The sequence below is a fragment of the Aedes albopictus genome, unplaced genomic scaffold (genome assembly GCF_035046485.1).
Source record: "Aedes albopictus strain Foshan unplaced genomic scaffold, AalbF5 HiC_scaffold_504, whole genome shotgun sequence".
Lineage (NCBI taxonomy): Eukaryota > Metazoa > Arthropoda > Insecta > Diptera > Culicidae > Aedes > Aedes albopictus.
The window spans coordinates 1-20176 of NW_026917315.1; the positions used below are offsets into that span (position 1 = coordinate 1).

General features: G+C 40.3%; 1 protein-coding gene and 1 long non-coding RNA gene across 2 annotated transcripts; one reads left to right on the plus strand and one right to left on the minus strand.

Annotated features, from left to right (window-relative positions):
* Positions 1-5302: 5302 nt before the first annotated feature.
* Positions 5303-6050, minus strand: LOC115268533 (uncharacterized). Its single transcript, XR_003898335.2, has 2 exons — positions 5608-6050; positions 5303-5538 (listed from the first exon to the last, which is right to left on the minus strand). It is a non-coding gene; the product is annotated as an uncharacterized LOC115268533 (long non-coding RNA).
* A 7738-nt stretch (positions 6051-13788) lies between these two features.
* Positions 13789-19927, plus strand: LOC134284677 (guanine nucleotide-binding protein subunit beta-1). The gene has a single exon (XM_062843758.1). The coding sequence runs from the start codon at positions 14961-14963 to the stop codon at positions 15981-15983; it is 1023 nt and encodes a 340-aa protein (XP_062699742.1). The 5' UTR covers positions 13789-14960; the 3' UTR covers positions 15984-19927.
* The last annotated feature ends 249 nt before the right edge of the window (positions 19928-20176 follow it).

Sequence of the window (20176 nt, forward strand, 5' to 3'; positions counted from 1 at the left end):
TTTCGACGATATCTCCGCGAACACTTAACCGATTTTGATGAAATTTTTATGGTATTAGCCACACATAATGTACTATTCCTGGTCAAAAAATCAGCTATTTTTGTGCACGCAATCAAAAGTTATACATTATTTTTGTGTCTCATTTTTTTCGAGTCCAGTCTTTATCATTACAGCGTGCTTAACCGTTATTGCAATATTGAGGCTCCATTTTGACTAAAGTTTGAAATACACGGGGAAATACATAACAACTCATGAGAAAACTGTCAAGTTCAATTCAAGTATAAGTTAGGTTGAAGCGAACTCACAGACGAACCTATATTAGAAGTTCGTTCAGTGTTCAGTCCAGTCCATATGTTCAAGATGGCTCTACGTCAAAGATAAAGTTCGTCAATCGTATTCCTCTCATCGCACTCTACATACCTAGCCCGCCATATCTCTTGGATCTGCAGTTCTTAAGACATCTGGTTTACTACTTATTTAATCATTTTATTGACTTTAAATTGATGTTTCAGCTTATACACTTTTTTCTTTCCTTTCCTTTGCATCAAAAAAGTCACAAACATCAACGAAACAAAGCACGGAAAAAATATAAAACTGAATAAATAATTAAAAATACACAAAAAAAATAATGTTTCGGAAAAGTAAATGGTTCAAACGTAAGAAAAACAGTATAATATATTGTTACATAAAAATCGAATGTAAATACCTAGTAGCTACAATGTGCAAAGCTTTGAGCGAACCATTTCATTACAATATACATTATTGTAGCTGGTACACTGTATGGTATGGTCCCAGTAAACATTTTGGTTTGTATAATTTGCGATATGCAACATAATATAAGATCCTATTCAGTCGTATAAAATGCACAAAACTGCTATATACATACCAAAGTGGAGGCGATATACACACTTTGGACGACATTTTCCGACTTTTCATAACTGATTAAACGATGTCAAATTGTCCATGAAAAAAAAAATAAAAAAGTCGGCAACCAGTCTTGAACATAGAACCTCAGGCATCAGGACTAAGACCGTTAGCACTGTACTAACTACTCCTTCTTGTGAGCCGGATGAATTTAGCCCTTGTTCTTTTTCAATATGATCATCAGATAGCTACATAGTATTAGTAACAATGCTTTTATAGGATTCCGTTTGAAACTCGTCTAGCCTCATGTACGATCTGTCAGTTTCCTTGCCCGTCGGTCTGCAAGCCAAGATAAACAAACGAGTTCGGTGCGAAATTAACGCGGAAATGAAGCTCAGTGTAAAGTGATGCCACCTAATGAGGCCGAAAACCACTGCCGGGAAACCGAAGAAAAAGTGCACCAGGTGTTGAGTGTGCTGAAGATTGGTGACTAGTTGAAGGATCAATCGATACTGGCCAGTTGTTTTCACAACGGAATAATGTTATTTAAGTGAAAGTGATGTTACATTCGAATCGTACGTGGGACAACATGAAAGCAGCAATCTGTGTGGTTGAAATTGATCCAGACCTTGGTCTGGGGCACGTATTAGCAAGCTGCTTTCAATGATTTTCTAAAATGTTGCAGGTTGCTTTCCGCTTCGGCCCCCCAAGGGTAAGCATGTTATGCATGTAAGTTTTCGGTATGATAAAAACACTTTATTTCTATCTTGCTGTTGGGGAAAGGGTGCAACTACGTCCAATTAGCTGAAATATCGGAGCTGTGTTATCCTTTAGTGTTGGGTAAAGTTTGTTTTTTTTTTTTTTTTTGCATAAAAGCGAGTTTGAATCACGCTATATGTGATTCGTTTTACATACAAAAAAGATGATCGTTTTTGAATCGCAGTTATGATTCATATAAGATTTGCTTTGCCATTGCAGCAACATTGTCTTTTCACGATGTACGATTTTGATTTGCGGTAAATAGATATGCGATTTTCCATGCACATTCATATACGGTATGTGGTTTACTGGGGTGCAGGAATGGTTTTCACCATACACCCTATGATTAGTTTTTATCCGGGAAGCATTTTTTTGCGCACTGTGTCGCATATTTAAATCAAAATTGCAAGAAAACGATAAGAGCTAGAAGTTTGGTGTCAAACAACGAATTGTAGAGTGGAACAGGGGTCACAACTTTGCCAAAGAAAGAATTTTAATTTATCACGCATGTTTCGAAGATAATTGACAAAAACAAATTAAAACACCCTATTTTGAGCTATTTTGCTCTAGAAAACTTAGTTATTAAACTAAACCAATCAATTGACAGATGCCATTTGATAGGAAATTCAATAATTCTTCGAATAAGGGTAAAAAAAACTGCGATAAGATTGACCATTTTAAAGTTATAATCAAAAACATGGGAACTTCAATAACTACGTAACGGTTGAGATTCGACCATATGCGTAGAACAATTTTTTTCACCATTTATGATTCTCTATCACCCTTTAAAAAGTTTGCACTCATGAACCTAACACCCTGTATAGTAGACTTCAGGTTGGTCCAGTCACCACGATTGATTATGAACTTTACTCAGTATAAGAGATATGGCTGTTGTTACAAGTATAACCCTGAAGTCCCGAACTCCAAGGTAGTTTGTCTGACCTGGAATATCCCAATAGTGTCTATAAATGACATGATAGATGTCAAAAGCTTCACGGATCCCAGTAGGTTATGCAATGCTATCATTTGTGGCGAAAACTCATAAAATTGTAAATTAGGACAGTTTGGAACACCTAGAACATCACAGAATATAAAACACCATTTGAAATTCTTGACGAAGGCTAAATATAAACTTAACACACATCCTAGTTCAGCTTTTAGAACAACTGGTATGTCAATTATTTAGTTTTTCCAAATTTCATGGTGTACAGGATGTTCTAGGTTATCAATGAAGTCCCAAATACAAACATTTCCATTTTTCCTCAATAGAGCACTTAATTTGCAACAACTTTGCCGATGACAGTATTCTGTTTTATCGAATGGGTGAATTTATACAGCCGTTTCTATGTTGGGGTCATATATGACCCCTCCGGCGCCAAAGGGTTCAAAATGCTGTTTATTTTATTTATTTTTTCATTTATATACAGCCAAGAGCTACTGGGTGAACTCCATTTAGTAAAAAAATACTCGCCTGCTCAGAGTGAAGACCTCCATAAATCCCTTCTGATTTTCCTACGGATGTTTCTCCTGAGATTCCTCCTAGAGCTCTTTCTAAGATTCATTCAGGAGCTCGTTCTGGAATTCCTCGCGGAGTGCCTTCACAGATTGATATAAGGACAGACTTGTTAGAATCTCAAAATGGCCGACTTTGACACCTACTCCCGATTTCGAAAGCACAAATCTCTTCGTAAACTAAACCAGCGCACCTGAGCTTCTTATTTTAAGCTTTTTACAAGTGAGCAAGAGCAGAATAATAAATTTTACTGTTGTTTGAAGCTTGCTTCTTGATATTTGTGCGTCTGAAGTTCGGATGCACTGTTGAAACGGGATTTCTAGACGTTTGTCCTTAAGAGAGCTTTCTAGAACTTCTACAGAGCTTCCTTCGAGGGACCCCCAGGAGTTCCTACTAAAATTACTCCAACAGTTTCTTCTGGTGTTCTTATAGGAATTGAATCTGGGAATCCACAAGAAGTTACTTCTTGGATCCGTCAAGAAGTTGCTTAGGATCTCATTTCATGAGATTTTTTTCACCAGTACCTTCTGGTAATGCTTCAAAAGTTTCTTCTGTGATTTTTCAAGGATTTTTTTTTCTGAGATTCCGCAAGGAGTTTATTAGAGTCTGTCTTGGTTTTTTTTTCCAGAAGCTCCTTCGAGGATTTCCTCAATAGCTCCTTTACGAATACCTCTTTGAGTTCCTTCTTGGATTCTTCCAAGATTGACCAGAAATTGCTCCAAGAGTTCCTTAAAAAATTCCTCCTTCTGGGAATTTCTCGTAAATTTGCTTGCTGGACAATAGTGCAATGTTCACAACTCGTCGCCGCCGGCTGGATGGTGTGAAAATCATTGACTGAGAGGTGCAATGAGGCGTACCTTCAAACGATGACGTACCTAGTTGTTCAAATTGTTCGTGGCGAGAGTGAATGTGTGCTAGTGTGCTACCATGCCTGCGTTATGGGAACTTTAGGAATAGCATGAATAGTGTTCGCTGTTATGAGTCACACGGAGGCGGAGATGGGGGTGCTATCGAAGCGGTGAGGTTCGAATGTTCTTATCAACACGGATCGTTCGCGAGAGAACTGCATCCGCCGCACACTGCATGCACATGGCACGGTGTAGGCATGCAACAGCATTTCATGGCGTAGGGGCTGTTTTCGATGAAGTAGAGGCATGTAAGTACTAACTTTTAGTTTACGTGTTTTTGTGATTATTTTGACTAAGGTCGTACCGAGAAGAATAACGGTTGAAGCTTGAACGGTTTTCAAGCTTTTTTTTGGTTATTATTTACGTGTATTTTAACTTAGGTTAATTCTACACTTTAGTTTTCAAGCTGTTTATAAACTATATTTTTTGGTATCTCAACTCCTAATATATAATAAATTCTCCTATTTTTAAAAAGATTTTCGCCAACCTTGCTTTCCTAGAAAACTTTAGAAAATAACGCATCAGTCACTAAAGGGCTATTTTGTTTGATTTGATATCATGCAGTGTTTTAAAATGAAGTTTAGGTATGATCAACAATCTTATCTTTTCTTAATCAATTAATTAATTTAATCCTTCAGGACGCGTGCCGTTGTAAAAAAGTACAACTCTATCAAAAAACCTCGCTCGCCGTATAAATACAGCGCAAGCGCGGTACAGTTTTAGGTTCAAATATGCACGCGTCCTGAAATTTCCCTTAAACCCTTATTTTGCATTAGGGCCATGTTTGACCCAAATCGTACACTACATCAGCTACAGTGTTGCACAAAGCAATAAGATCACCAGCCATTTTTCACACAAAATGGCTATAGAGCAGCGTTTCTCAAACTATGGGTTGCGACACACTGGTGGGTCGCGGGCTGATTTTTAATGGGTCACGAAGGTTTAGGCGTTATTGGAATAAGTATCTTCCGCAACTTCACGCAACTTCCTTAAATGTAAAAGAAATTAAAAAAAAAAATCTTATTAACCTTCATCTAACCGACGTACATTTTGTTATAAATTAATCTAGATCACAGGTGACGCGGCCTGACGGGCCTTATCACCAGGGGTTCCCCAGGCTTCTGATCACGGCCACGGAAGTCTTATGGGGCGGGTAACAACCACCTCTTTTCCCAGGGCCGGCTCTTCGCTATGGGACTGATCAGGGCATAAAGAAACTAAACACCGCACTTCACTTTCAATACAGATTTATTTTACCTTTTTCGGTGTGTGTGTGTGTCGTGTCGGGTGTAATGTGTAGGCTGGCCAGCGATGACGGAATCTCGATGTGGGATGTGGGATGCTCTGCTTCTCGGCGTGGGCTCGGGAACTCGGGCCCAAGATGGCGACTAGGTGGCTTGGGTAAATCTTCACCGGCGATCGTGCCGGTATCTCGGTCGGGCTTCGCTACCCTTCTTGGATGACCAGGGTTTCCCAGCAAAACGCTAATGGGTCCTATAGCAACACGAGGGATGGGGGTCTTAGGGTTGGAACACTTTCACAAGATCACTCCTAATTTCATACCTGACTCTAATTTGCTATATGCACAGCGTAACTTTTTAATTAAACTAAGCTTTCGCTTTGGAATCACTGGTATTTGTAAAAACTCGATCTTATTCCTCCGGAGGTTCAAGTCGAAAAGACCCGATCTTGTGCTCCAAACCCTTTATAGACCTTCCCACGATCCTCATCCTCCTCCCAAAGCCTCTCGTTGTCCATCTTTCCTGTCCCTACATCTCTCTCTCTCTCTTCTTGGCGTAACGTCCTCACTGGGACAAAGCCTGCTTCTCAGCTTAGTGTTCTATGAGCACTTCCACAGTTATTAACTGAGAGCTTCCTCTGCCAATGACCATTTTTTGCATGTGTATATCGTGTGGCAGGCACGAAGATACTCTATGCCCAAGGAAGTCAAGGAAATTTCCTTTACGAAAAGATCCTGGACCGACCGGGAATCGAACCCGTCACCCTCAGCACTCCTGTCCCTACATCCTATTCATATTTCCAATGCCCACCTTATCCTTCTGTCATCCCGGGATTCCGATGTCATAAGTGTCATGTGTTCAATTGTGTGGAGTAAGTTAACAATATTTGTTTGTTATTCAATTTGGCGGTTGATTTTCTGGGAGTGGCTTACCTAGCTATATACATATTATTTAAATTTATAACTGTTATACTCACCCTATTGGGTGATAATTCATGATGAACTCTAGTATGGCTATATCTCTCCTCTCATATTTAATCTACTCGCTTGCTCTGGATTGGGTTATAGGGTAAATGTACCAGAATGGTAACAATTTTTCACCTTCGGAAAAGCACAAAAACGATCATAACTTTTTTGTTTTTCGATGAATTTTGATGAAATTTTCACAACTTCCCGAAAAAAACTCTTCTAGTTTTGGATTCCGGGGACATGAGTGCCTGGTCCACATGGTTCCGAAGTTATTCCGGATTGTCTTGGGTTACCAAAATTGTCCACATACTTTACACAATGTGCACTCAAGATCCCGATGAGGTAGAAGTATAGTGTCTTTGGCGAATTTGTTCAGTAGGTTAAGAGCTAACTGGCAACTGCGACTTTGGTTCGCGATTCTGCCGCTAGGTAGCGCCAGTGTCAAAAATGTTCAAACCCTATTCTTTCAGAATCCTGATAAGAGAGAATGTTGCTGTCTTCGGCAAAGTTCTTCAGCAAGCTCCGAACTATCTGATAGTAAAGTCTTTGGTTCGGGATTTATCCGCTAGGTGGCGCCTTGTGTCTGAAAAAATCAAACACGTGTATTTCGATACCCTAATGAGGTACAAGCATGCTGTTTTCAGCGAAGCTGTTGAACAGGCTAAGAACTATCTGGCAATGGCGTCTTTGGTTCGAGAATCGTCCGCTAGGTGGCGCCAGGGTTAAAAATGTTCAAATTTCCATATCCCTGAATCCTGATAAGAAAGAATGATATCGTTTTCAACAAAGTTCTTCAGCAAGCTAAAAGCAGACTGATAGTTGAGTCTTTGATTTGTGATTTATTCGCTAGCTGTCACCTTGTGTGAAATATTTATACATGTATATCTCGATATTCTAATAATCTAAAAGCATGGCGTTTTCTGCAAAACTGTTCGGCAGGATGAGATCTATCCGGCAATGGTGACGCTAGGTGACACCAGCAATCAAAACGTTCAAACAATGTTATCTCAAAAATCTGAAAACGTTCAGCAAATTGTTCCGAAAGTTAAGACAAAGTAAGACGTATCTGGTGTCCCTGATTCTGATATTATTCGATAGGTTTGGTCTAGTATCAAAAAATACTTGTATGAACACCCAAATGAACAAAAAGAATACCGTTTTCAGCATAGTTGTTCAACAAGCTAAGAGTTATTTGGCAGGATAGCAGCACATAGTAGGCTGTCGAGTACGGTGGGGCTAGAGGCAATACTTTTACACCGTCTTTGACCCACTGCAGACAAATTTTGTCACCCGACAATAATGCTTCTTTTGCTCCGTTTTCTTTCCGGGCATTTCTACAGGAATTCTTCCGGGATTTTTTTCCGGAAATGCTCCTTGGAATTTTTCCTGGAATTTCTCCGCGAATTCCATCGGGAATTTCTCCAAGAATTCCTCTGAGAATTCCTCAAGAACTTCCTCCAGGAATTTCTTCAGGAAATCCTCCAAGAATTCCTCTAGGACGTCGTCCAGATTTTTTTCCGGGAAATCCTACAGGAAATCCTCCACGAATTCCTCCAAGGATTCATCCAGGAGCTCCTTCAGGGATACTGCCAGGAATTTATCTGGGAATTTCTTCGAGAATTTTTCTATGAATTCCTTCGGGAATTTCTTCAGGATTTCCTCTAGAACTCCCATCACCCAGGCAATACGCAAGTTATATAAGAGTTACGGTAACGCAAGTTTTGGTTGTATTGAAGTTAATTTGACGTTATACTAACATAGCACTAGAACAACGTCGAATTTACTACCATACAACCAAAATCTGCGCTGCCGTAACTCTTGTATGACTTGCGTGTTGCTGCGGCAGCAATTCCTCCGGGATTCCTCCAGAGATTCCTTCGGTTATTTCTTCAGGAATTCTGAGATTTTTTCCAAGGAATTTCAGGGGGAGTTTTTCCTGGAATTTATCCGGTAATCTCTCCAGGATTTCCTCCAGATTTTTTTCCAAGATTTCCTCCGAAAATTTCACTGACAATTACTTTGAGGAATTCTTGGAGGAATTCCTAGAGGATTTCCTGAGAAAAACCCGGAAGATTTCCTGAAGAAATTCCCGGAGGAATTTTAGGACAATCCCTGGAGGAATTCCTGAAAGAATTCCTGGAGGACTTTCTGGAAGATTTCCTGAAGAAATTCCCAAAAAAATTCCTGGAGTATCTCCTGCAGAAATTCCCGGAGGTATTACTGGAGAAATTCTTAACGGAATTCGTGGAGCAATTCCTGAAGAAGTTCCCGTAGGAACACATGGAGGAATTTCTAGAGAAATTTTTCAGTGGTTTTCCAGAAATAATTCCTGGCGAAATTCTCTGTGAAAACCTGGAAACATTTCCGAAGAAAATCCTGGAGAAATTCCCGGAAGAGTTCCTGGAGAAATACCCGGAGGAATTCATGGAAAAAAAATACAGGAAGAAGTCCTGGAGAAATTACCGAAATAATCTAATCACCGGAAGAATTCCTGGAGGAGTCCTAGAGGAATATCTGGACAAATTCCTGGAGAAAGTTCTAAAAGAATTTTCAGTGGAATTTCAGGAGAAACTTTGGATGGATTTCATGAAGAAATTTATAGTGGAATTTCTGGAGAAATTCTCGGAGGAAATCCTGGATAAATTCCCGGAGCCATTCCCGGAGGAATTCTTGGAGAAACTCCTCGAAAAATTCCCAGAGGAGTTCTTGGACGAATTCCTGTAGAACATCCCGGAGGAATTCCTGAAGAAATTTCTAGAGGAATTTATGGAGGAATACCTGAGAAACTCATGGAGATCTCAGTGAGATTTCCGGAGGAAATGAATTCCTGATAGGAGTCCTACAGGAAATTTTGAAGAAATTTGCGGAGGAATTCCTAGATAAATTCCCGGTGGATTTCCTGGAAGAAACCTTGAAGGAATTTCTGGAGGAATCCCCCGAGGAATTCCCAGAGGATTTCTTGGAGAAATTCCTGGAGGAGGTTTTTGAGGAATTTCCAATGGAATTCTTGGAAAAATTTCCGGTGGAATTCCTGGAAAAAATCGAAGGAGCATTCCTGGAAAATGCCGGATGAGTTCCTGTAAAAATTCCCGTAAGGAAAACTATCCTGCCAAATAACTCTTAGCTTGCTGAACAACTACGCTGAAAACGGAATACTTTTTGTTCTTTAGGGTGTTCATACAAGTGTTTTTTTATACTAGTCTGAACCTATCGAATAATATCAGAACCAAGGACACCAGATACGTCTTACTTTGTCTTAACTTTCGGAAAAAAATTGGCTGAACGTTTTCAGATTTTTGAGATAAAATTGTTTGAACGTTTTGATTGCTGGTGTCACCTAGCGTCACAAATGCCGGATAGATCTCATCCTGCCGAACAATTTTGCAGAAAACGCCATGCTTGCAGCTCATTAGAGTATCGAGATATAGGGTATATGTACCATTCCTTGGCCTAATTTGCAAGCCACATTTACAATTTTGACCATAACTCATGAAATAACAGCACTAGAAATAATATTTTAACCCTATTACACACTCTAGGTAATGCATGTTTCCCCAATTGGAAGTAAACTAACGTAAATATTCAAGAATTTACTTTATTAAGTTGAAAAGACTCGATGCGATGGTATGCAACGTTGGTCTATGGTACAAAAATTGGCCTATTAGTGGATACAACGTTGGCCTATTGCTTTCCATGCACTAGAACCACTTATTATCTCATTTTTTCAATATTTCTGCTGAAGTATTATCTCTGTTTGTTCACCAAACTTACTTGTACATTAGATTTTTGGAGCCAAATTTTCAAAAAAAATGTAAATAAATTACTTAAACTTAAGTTCTTTCTAAATTTATTAACGAAAACAACGCAACCCTATTATTGTGTTATATTTTTACAGTCACCGTACACAACATATTTCTTCCTGTTCGTTCTTTCTGATTCTTACGCAAGCAATGTTGTTGACGTCACTTTATCGGTGTTGTTGACGTCACTTATGGGCCAAGATTTGGGTACATAGTGAAAACATTGTCCTCAACATTCGGCCCACATTCAACTTATAAAATATTTATTATTCGTTGAAAACAAATATACAAGTTCAAAATAGCGTCTTTGACCGTCGCATAAAATGTTCAGTTATTGAAAAGTCAGTTCGAAATGTTCCAGAATCATGCCATTTATGATCATGTGTATAGACTACAGTAGACGTTCGATAACTGCAACATGTTTACCTTTCACTTAGCGAACGAAAATTCGATAACTGCAACGCCTGACAGTGTCAACAAGCCGTCAATTGACGTAAAATGAACGAAAAATTCATTCGACTGTTCATTAGGGCTAACATGGCGCACCAATTAGACGTTTGGCGGTGCGATAACTGCAAATTTGTTGCACTTACCGGACTTGCAGTTAAAAAGCATTGCAGTTAAACCGTTTGCACCGACCGAACGTCTACTGTACCCACTAAGCCGAAGAATCATGGCGTTTACAAAAGCTAAACAAAGTGACATTTTCATTCATTTTGAATGCTCAAAAGTGATAAAATTGAAACGAAATGTTACAGTTGTTTGCCGTATAGCTTTTCCGATATCCAGTTATGCGTGTTTGTTTGAGTTTTTGGTTAACGTTGAGATAGGCCGAACGAGGGGGCTATGCCCAGGGGGGGAAAATGTACACGAACGCTCAGGTATGCGTGAGAAATTTTTCGTTAGCAACGAAAAAAGTTTATCCGAAGAGAGCCGAAGATGAGCCGAAATTTGTTATGGCAAACCCAATCAGCTGCTGGTGAGGTTTCTTAAAATCTTGAAACATCACAGAAAAGTAGCAAAAATCATCGGTATTTGCAATCAGATCGCATCAGAGGGATGCCTGCTAGTGATTGCCTAACGATTTCCTAAGTTATTTGCACATTTGAAGAAATTTTCTGTTTTATGGTGCAAAAAGTTTCCATAATAAATACCAATCGTGAACCGAAAGAACAGAAAAAGAATAAGAAACTCAGAAAGTTCACCGAAAAACGGGAAAATTCACCAGCCGTCGGCCACGCACACGACCATGCTATCTGTATACCCGTCTTACATATATCCTGGGCTATGCCAACGAAGCATCCCGATACCCTACGTGTTTAAATATTTCACACAACGTAGCAGCTAGCGAATAAATCACGAATCAAAGACTCAACTATTAGTCTGTGTTGGCGCGAGTTTCTTCTGGATCAATGAAACACATATTGAGAGCAGCGTTTGATAACGGCAGCTTCAATGCTATATTTAAAAGAATTCATTTTAATTATTTACATGGTTTTACTTAAAATTAACTTACATGATAGTTTCTTAATCACTAACGAACTCTTCCACTCAACGCTCAACTTAACACTAAATCTCCTTACAATTCTAATATGTACATTCACATTCAATTAATTCCTATTGGATAGGACAGTTGCCAGTTTCACCCAAATACATGCGATACCGTCGCAACAGTCTGCTTTTAGCTTGCTGAAGAACTTTGTTGAAAACGACATCATTGTATCTGTGGGGTGTGAATAATGATTAGTGATATTCCCCTTGTGTGCCCTTCCCCTAGTATCATCGGTGACAGCAATGAGCCATTTTACGAAGTGACAACAATGTTGATGATGATATTGGTTTTCACGGGTTATTGGACGCTACCTTCTGTCAAAATTCATTCATAAAATCGGCTCGTAAAATGGACTATCATCATGCCGAGACAGTGAGTGTGTTGCTGCCTCATTGAGGAGTGGAGCTTTGGCGGAGCCAGTCGCCTACATTGCGTGGTCCCGCCTCATGCCAAGTGATTCTACTGCAGTTTGCTAAGAATGTCGGAAACAGATTGTTATAGTGAGTTGCGTAATATTCACAGTATCTTATCAGGATTCGGAGATATGGAAATTTGAACATTTTAGACCCTGGTGCCACCTAGCGCACGATTCTCGAACCAAAGACGCCATTGCCAGATAGTTCTTATCCTGCTGAACAACTTTGCTGAAAAAGGCATACTTGTACCTCATTAAGGTATCGAGATATATGAGTTTGAATTTTTCAAACACAAGGCGCCACCTAGCGGATAAATCCCGAACCAAAGACTTTACTATCAGATAATTCGGAGCTTGCTAAAGAACTTTGCCGAAGACAGCAACATTCTATCTTATCAGGATTCTGAAATAATAGGGTTTGAGCATTTTTGACACTGGCGCTACCTAGCGGCCGAATCGCGAACCAAAGTCGCAGTTGCCAGTTAGTTCTTAACCTACTGAACAAATTCGCCTAAGACACTATACTTCTACCTCATCGGGATCTTGAGGTATCTATACATTGTGCAATGTCATACATCCACAATGTATGTGGACAATTTTGGTACCTCAAGACAATTTGGAATATCTCCGGAACCATCTGGACCAGGCACCCATGTCCCCGGAATCTAAAACTAGAAGAGTTTTTCGGGAAGTTGTGAAAATTTCATCAAAATTCATCGAAAAACAAAAAAGTTATGACCGTTTTAGTGCTTTTCCGAAGGTGAAAAATGTACGTTGGCTGGATGAAAATTAAGAATTGAAAGAATATTTTCTAGAAATGAAGTCTATTCCTTAATTTTTCCCAAACTTCTGTATTATGAGCCATAGTGCGAAACCTACACACTTAGAAATTCTGAAATTTGCACGAAACGGATTCATTAAAGAACGTAAACGTTTTCAAGACTGAATCACAAATTGGGCTCAATTTTACGTGCATCATGTAAGTGCTGGTTGGTTGCGTTACTCGGATACCGAGTAAGTAGCGTGTGAGTGAGTTTGCTTCACTCAGCAAATGAACCTAAAATTATCATAAGGTCTAACTTATGAAATGGCCTTTAACCAATTCATAACGGCTAGAACGATTTTCATAAGGTCGGTCTATGACGCAGAATCGACTCACAGTTTGGCTTTTATACACATTTAGCAACACGATATTCTCAAGCGTCGATAGCCGCGTGGTGGGTTGGGCACGAGCTCAGTGATCTCGACGTTCATGTATCGATTCCATTCTGCATCATTTTGTGATTTTTCTGCTCTTTTCATAAATTTATCTTATGTAATTAGGTCATAATAAGCAAGGGCTGAAAGTCTCTCTAATAAAGACAAATCAATCAATCAATCATAATAAGCATGTTCAATTTTCATAAGGTATTCTTATGGCATCCATACTTTACAGTTATGGCTAAATTTCATAAGGTATTTTGATGAATCTCGGTAGTTTACTTCGCTGAGTGTATAGGACAGAAGCGCTGACAGTGAAGGCTGGAACATGTTTACATAACTGTGAAACAGTTCAGCATTAAGCGTGATGGAAGTGTCTCTTGTAGGCTTCCTGACGGAAGGGCAGTGGAGTGAACTTATTACATAATTATCAACTGGCAAGTCGAAAAAAATCCCATTCACACAGCAAATTCAAACTGGATTTCTGATTGAAGCTGACAACTGGAAATACTCCGTGTGTGAGAGAGTAATGTACTTCTCTTTCTGCCATTAGAGAAGCAGCATCGGGAGGACGGAAAATATCCCCTTTTCCAGTGAGTGAGCCGACTTGTTCCCTTATCTCGCCCTATTGCCAGCGCGCACGAAATGTCCCGCCCGGTGAGAACCCGGCTGACTTCGAAGTAGGAGCACAGTCCAGCGCGAGACCAGCCTTCAATCGCTGCACGGGAGCGATCCGTACATTCTGTTTCGTTTTTATAATCCAGAGGAGTGTGATAAAACGTCTCGGCGGAGCAGATCGATTGCGGTTTTTTCGGCGAATAATGTGCGTTGATTGATAGTGAGCTAGCGGGCAAACGGCACACGAAGCACCCAGGCGCCGAAATATGCTATTTTCCAGCGCCGAGCGGGCCCAGTAGTGCAGAAAAGTTGGATTTTCCGAGTTGGGGTCTCCACCCCAAAGGCCAGGCCAGCCAGCAGCAATCATCGAATCCATCATCATTAGAGGGTAGTGGAAGGAAAAAGTGAAAAAGCCATTCGCCCAATCGACCCATCGCCGTCGTCGTCGTCGAGCGTGAGAGCAGTGAGAGCGGAAGAAAATTGGAAGTGAGAGTGCGTAGCCCGTAGTAGTGGACTCGCGGACTGTTTCGTGTACCCTCCCATATTTTGGTTTGGGAGAGAGTGAGTGTGCCATTCAAGTGTTGATCGAAGAACGAGAGTGAGAGTGCGAGAGCGCAGGAGTGCAAAATCTCCACGGTTCAAAAGGTGGATATTGGATTTTTATATGTAAAGTAATATGGAGGATCTGAAAGATGGTGATATATTTTAGTGAAATACAAAGTTAGAAACGAATTTATTCGGAAGGAAAAGTGCACCAAAACGACGAAACGCCCCGGAAGGACCCGATTTAGGATTAGTGATTGGAGTTGAAGCCTTCTGGGACCAGTGAAGATATCTGCCCTCAAGAGTGGAGATTGTGCGAAAGTCCCAACAATTGAAAACTGCAGATAATCGATAAATCGGTGTTGAATTTTTTTTCCTCTCTCTGTGGCTGTGTGGCACCAGAATAAAGTGTGTACGGGAAAAGCGAATCTGTCCGGACGGAAGAAGAACAAGAAGAGGAGAGAAAGTCAGCACCCCTAATTGTCCATAAGTTTTGCTTTCTGGGATAGTTTATTACTTTATCGCAAATTGCTCGTCGAAACAGAAGGAATCACAAGTGTTCAGTAGCTGCACCTCAGAATGAATGAGCTGGAAGCCCTTAGGCAGGAAGCGGAAACGCTAAAGAATGCAATCCGGGATGCTCGGAAAGCAGCCTGCGACACTTCGCTGGTGCAGGCGACTAATAATCTGGAACCCATCGGAAGGATACAGATGCGAACCAGACGTACCCTGCGAGGACACTTAGCGAAAATCTACGCCATGCACTGGGGTAGTGACTCACGCAATCTGGTCTCCGCTTCGCAGGATGGAAAGCTGATTGTATGGGACTCGCATACGACGAACAAGGTTCATGCGATCCCGCTGCGATCGTCCTGGGTCATGACTTGCGCGTATGCTCCGTCGGGTAACTTCGTTGCTTGCGGTGGCTTGGACAATATTTGTTCAATCTACAATCTGAAAACTAGAGAAGGAAATGTAAGAGTATCACGTGAGCTTCCGGGACATACTGGATATTTGTCCTGCTGCCGGTTTCTAGATGACAACCAGATTGTCACCAGTTCCGGTGACATGTCCTGCGGACTGTGGGACATTGAGACCGGGCAGCAGTGTACATCGTTCCTGGGACACACCGGAGACGTGATGGCACTATCCCTTTCTCCTCAGTGCCGTGTGTTTGTTTCCGGAGCTTGCGATGCTTCGGCCAAGCTGTGGGACATCCGTGAGGGCCAATGCAAGCAGACCTTCCCTGGTCACGAGAGCGACATCAACGCCGTGACTTTCTTCCCGAATGGGCACGCATTCGCCACCGGTTCGGATGACGCCACCTGTCGGCTGTTCGACATCCGTGCCGATCAGGAATTGGCCATGTACTCGCACGACAACATCATCTGCGGCATCACTTCGGTAGCATTCTCCAAATCCGGTCGGTTACTGCTGGCCGGGTACGATGACTTCAACTGCAACGTGTGGGATACGATGAAAGCGGAACGGGCAGGTATCCTGGCAGGTCATGACAATCGCGTATCGTGCTTGGGAGTCACCGAGAACGGAATGGCCGTTGCGACCGGTTCCTGGGATTCGTTCCTGCGCGTCTGGAACTAAGTACGTGGAGACAAACAATAGCAACCACTCACACATACAAACAAGAACCACAACCAAACACTACACGCTGAATTATTTTTTGAACAGAACTCAATCGAATAGGATTGAACGCATTTCATGGAAGCAAAACCACAAACCCATCTTGAACTCAGAAGGCACAAAATCACAGTATGATTGGAACCGAATCCGCAAGTTTAATTTAAGAACTACCGGCAGAAAAGTGCATTTTTCGGAGAAAAGTTCTCAAAAACGATTTATTTTGTTATGTTTTAGTATTTTGTTTCTAGGTTTTTAACGAACGAGAACATTTAGCACAAACATTTTACGATGTAACAAACATATGATTGTTGTGATAGTTTTCAATCTTTACGCGCAATTATTTATTTATTTACTGTTAGAAGGAATAGTTTCGGAGCTTTACTACTCTATTTCTTTTTCGCGAGAACGCATTTTACACAATTGACAAAGGAACCAAAAACTATTGTATCGTTTGCTTTTAAGTCGTATATTAACTGTTGTTTTTAGTTTTATCAAAGAGCTATACTACTGTCAATGTAGGTGAATGTTAGACTGCTGAGGAATCTTTAACCCAAACTCCTTCGAGAGAGATTTTACGTTGTTTTAGACTTTGGTTTTACACATACTACCAGACGGCTTCCAGAAAGCTGGAAGTTGGCTGTTTGCACAACCATCGAAACCATTGTTGACGAGTGAGCCGATAACAGCAGCTAGACTGACTCATAGGCGCAGCTTTTTGATCGTCCATAGTCAGGCTAGATTGAATTACCTGGATCGCTATCATCATTGGTTTACATTCATTTCTTATCGTGTATTACATTCGAGTATTGTTTTAAGTGGCTGCTTTTCAGCTGTATTAGATTTTCTATTCGAAGCAAAGTGTTATTCCTTCTATTTGTACACAAACATATACATGTATGGAACGATAATCTATTTATACACACAACTTTGTATTTATTTATATTTAGTCTGTACAATCAACCTCTATTGAGCGAGAAGAAAGCATAGAGCGAAGAGGAAGTTATCAAAAATCGAACAAAAAAAACATTAAAGCGACAGTGTTGCCAGAATCACTCCACCGTGCAAGAGCTCCCAAGGGGCGTTATCTTAACGGAAATGACGGAGCGGTCACAGTATTCCTACACATGTACCTCTCTCTTTTTGGGCCCGCCAGTTTTGGGGCAAATCCAATTAGGTTTCCTTAGGATACTGAGCTCCTGCATTTGGAAGGATTCCGCACGAAAGTTTAATTTTTAGGTTTTGAGAGACCACTTAGGGTGGACATTCCCACTGCCGAAGTAGGTCTACTGAGGCATCTGGAATGGTTACCCTATGGTCGGATTCAAATGCTCTCCTCATTCGAAGCCATATTAATTTACAACGTATTTATGATAGCGATTATGTATAAAAACAAGGTGAAAAAACGGTAGGATCAAGCATACCTAAACATTCGCATGGTTACCTTAATTTGAACGAGAATTTAGTTGCACTAGTCAATACTAGGTGACAGTCGCTTATCCTTGTTGTGTATTTTTTGAACAAGACTCTGTTTGGAATTCCTTTCGCATAGTTGAAAATGAGACAAGCATGGAGCACGTCAAATAGTCAGAGAAATCATGATCATATATCAAGAAAAGCACGATGGAGAGGACAGAAACATAGAAATGCCTATAAACTAAAATTGAAATCTTACACACAGATGTGAGATTGTTTTTAAAGTTCACAAAACATTGCTAGGAAGGAATGAACTGTCACAAACCATAATAAAACACAAGTACACATTCTGTTTTAGTTTTTCTCGTGAATATTTGAATCATTAAACACATAAACATATAGCGAAGATAAGTGTGACATGAGTATTATAGAGAAGCAAAAACAAACGGTATAGAAAGCAAGATCATTGTTTGAATAATTAACCTGCAGTTCAGCGAGAAGCATAGCACACACACACATATGCACGATCCAAGTCACAAACAATACCCAATGGAACGTATCGACAGGCGCATCACCTCACACTAGTCAGCGCGCTGTGGGAAGAAAGGGCTCTCTGACACAGAAGGTGGAGCCACTGTGCTCCGCTTTGCTGACAAGTGTGTCGTCGCAAGCATCTTCGTTTGCTAGTATGCGTGTGCTCGGTGCGTTTGCGTTGGTCCACAGCAGTCGTTATTCCAACGAAACAAAAATTCACAAATCAAAACGCATTGCATGATTGGATGATGCATTACAGAGAACAATGCCCTCTGTGGATCAACTGGATCAAGCCGTTGGTGTGTGTGCATTTCAGTCGATTGAAAGATCTTCGAACGGTTTGCAAGAAGAAATTTCTAGTAAGCGCCACCCACTGCCTAGTATCTTCAAAAAAAAAAAACAAGAATAAAACCAATATTACAAACAAAAGTGACGAAAACTTAAACAAACTAAAGAAAAAGCAAATAGGATGTTAGATTTGAAGCAGAGAACCAATACTTTTACCAACAACAGAAACATCATGGAAATTGGATGAATCAATGGATTACTAGCAAATTGAAAATTCCATCAAACTCACACAGACACATATTGACCCTTTTTGTAACGCTTTTGCAAGTGTAAGCGTGCGCTGGTTACACCCAAAGACAGCGCATAATTTCATTAAACATACCGCGCAATGAAGTCACTAAAACTGTGCGGAAACTTTCATTGCCCCAGTGCATTCAATTCTACTCATTTACACGGCTTTCTGTTTGTCATCGTACCGTGTGTTGATCAAACTTGGATACCATGAAGGCGGATAGAACAATCCACGCACACTTTGCCGGTAGCGTAACGAAACGGAACCACGAGATGGCGTGCAAAGTCTGCCCAGATCGATCGCACACACGTCTTCATCTTTGCCTACTACGTCAGCAAAGCTGACAGACTGAAGCAAGCTTTCATGCCGACTTTGATCGAACAAACACTGAACGTCATTGTGACAAATCGCTTCATTTCGATTGTTGCCATTTTTCTCAGTGTACAAAACATATTGACATCGTCATGAACGCACGAAGACAAATCTTTGATTATGGATTATGCTAATAATTTTGAATAAAACACTAAAATAAACCAACAGATTTACACACTACTGTGTGGAAGTGGACAAAGGAAGCGATTCATGCAAACAAATTGAACCATTTAATGAAAAAAACAATTTTATTCTTAGGGGCTTTTAAACAAATGCGGACGCTTTTGATAACGTCATTTGTGCTTTGCGTCTGAAAAAGAAATTTGAGTTTACCCTGTAATGTGAACGTGTACGGATGAATATGAAACCAATATGCGACTCAAATGACCAAACAAGAAAACAGCAAGACACAAATCCACGCGAATTATTTGAACTATTGATTGCACACACATACACGTACATAAGCATCAACAGAATGTGATTCCGAATCCCAAATTTCCATCTCAAGAAAATCACATCTTTCATACTACCACGTCTTAGTTTGAATTAATAACAGAAATCTCGAGTTTTCCAAAACGAGTTTTTAAAGGACGTTATCTTTGATGAACGAAGAAGTTTCAAAAACCAAAGATCTGGCATGAGCGCCTCATAGCGAAACGAGGAAAATACATCAAACAAATGAGACAAGCAAAATCAACTCGTATATGAGCAGAACAGATCATGAATTCTAAGTAATTGAAAAAAAAACAACATTTTAAGGTGAAAATCTCTCTTTTACAAAACACCCAACAAATGCATGCGCTTTTCGTCCGCTATTGCGTTCTGTCGTCACGGAGCAAAACCCTAAACCGACGACAGTCAGCGGGCAAATCTCACACAGCAACTACAAACAAAAACTACAAGAGCTAGTGACAATTTAGAGCGGTACATTCGCACGAAGAACCGAATGGAACGAACCGCATCTTTGTGGAAATACAAACAAATAAGGAAATGAAGAAGAACAAACGCAAACGAGGAAAAAGTCGAGAATGAAAAACAGAAAAAAAAAACAAGAACAAACACAAGAGCAAGCGAAAACGATGTGGAAGGAAGGAAGAAAGAAAAACAAAACCAAGTAATCACCATTTTTACACATTTTGAGGTATCGAAAAATATTAAAAAAGGAAAAACAGAAAAAAGTTAGTCATTAAGGTAACAAAATAATAAAAGTATAGAATACAATTAACTTATTATGAATAACAAAATAAATTAATAA

Excerpts from the sequence above, each read along its gene's own strand:
- LOC134284677 (XM_062843758.1), top strand. The coding sequence starts at position 14,961 with ATGAATGAGCTGGAAGCCCTTAGGCAGGAAGCGGAAACGCTAAAGAAT.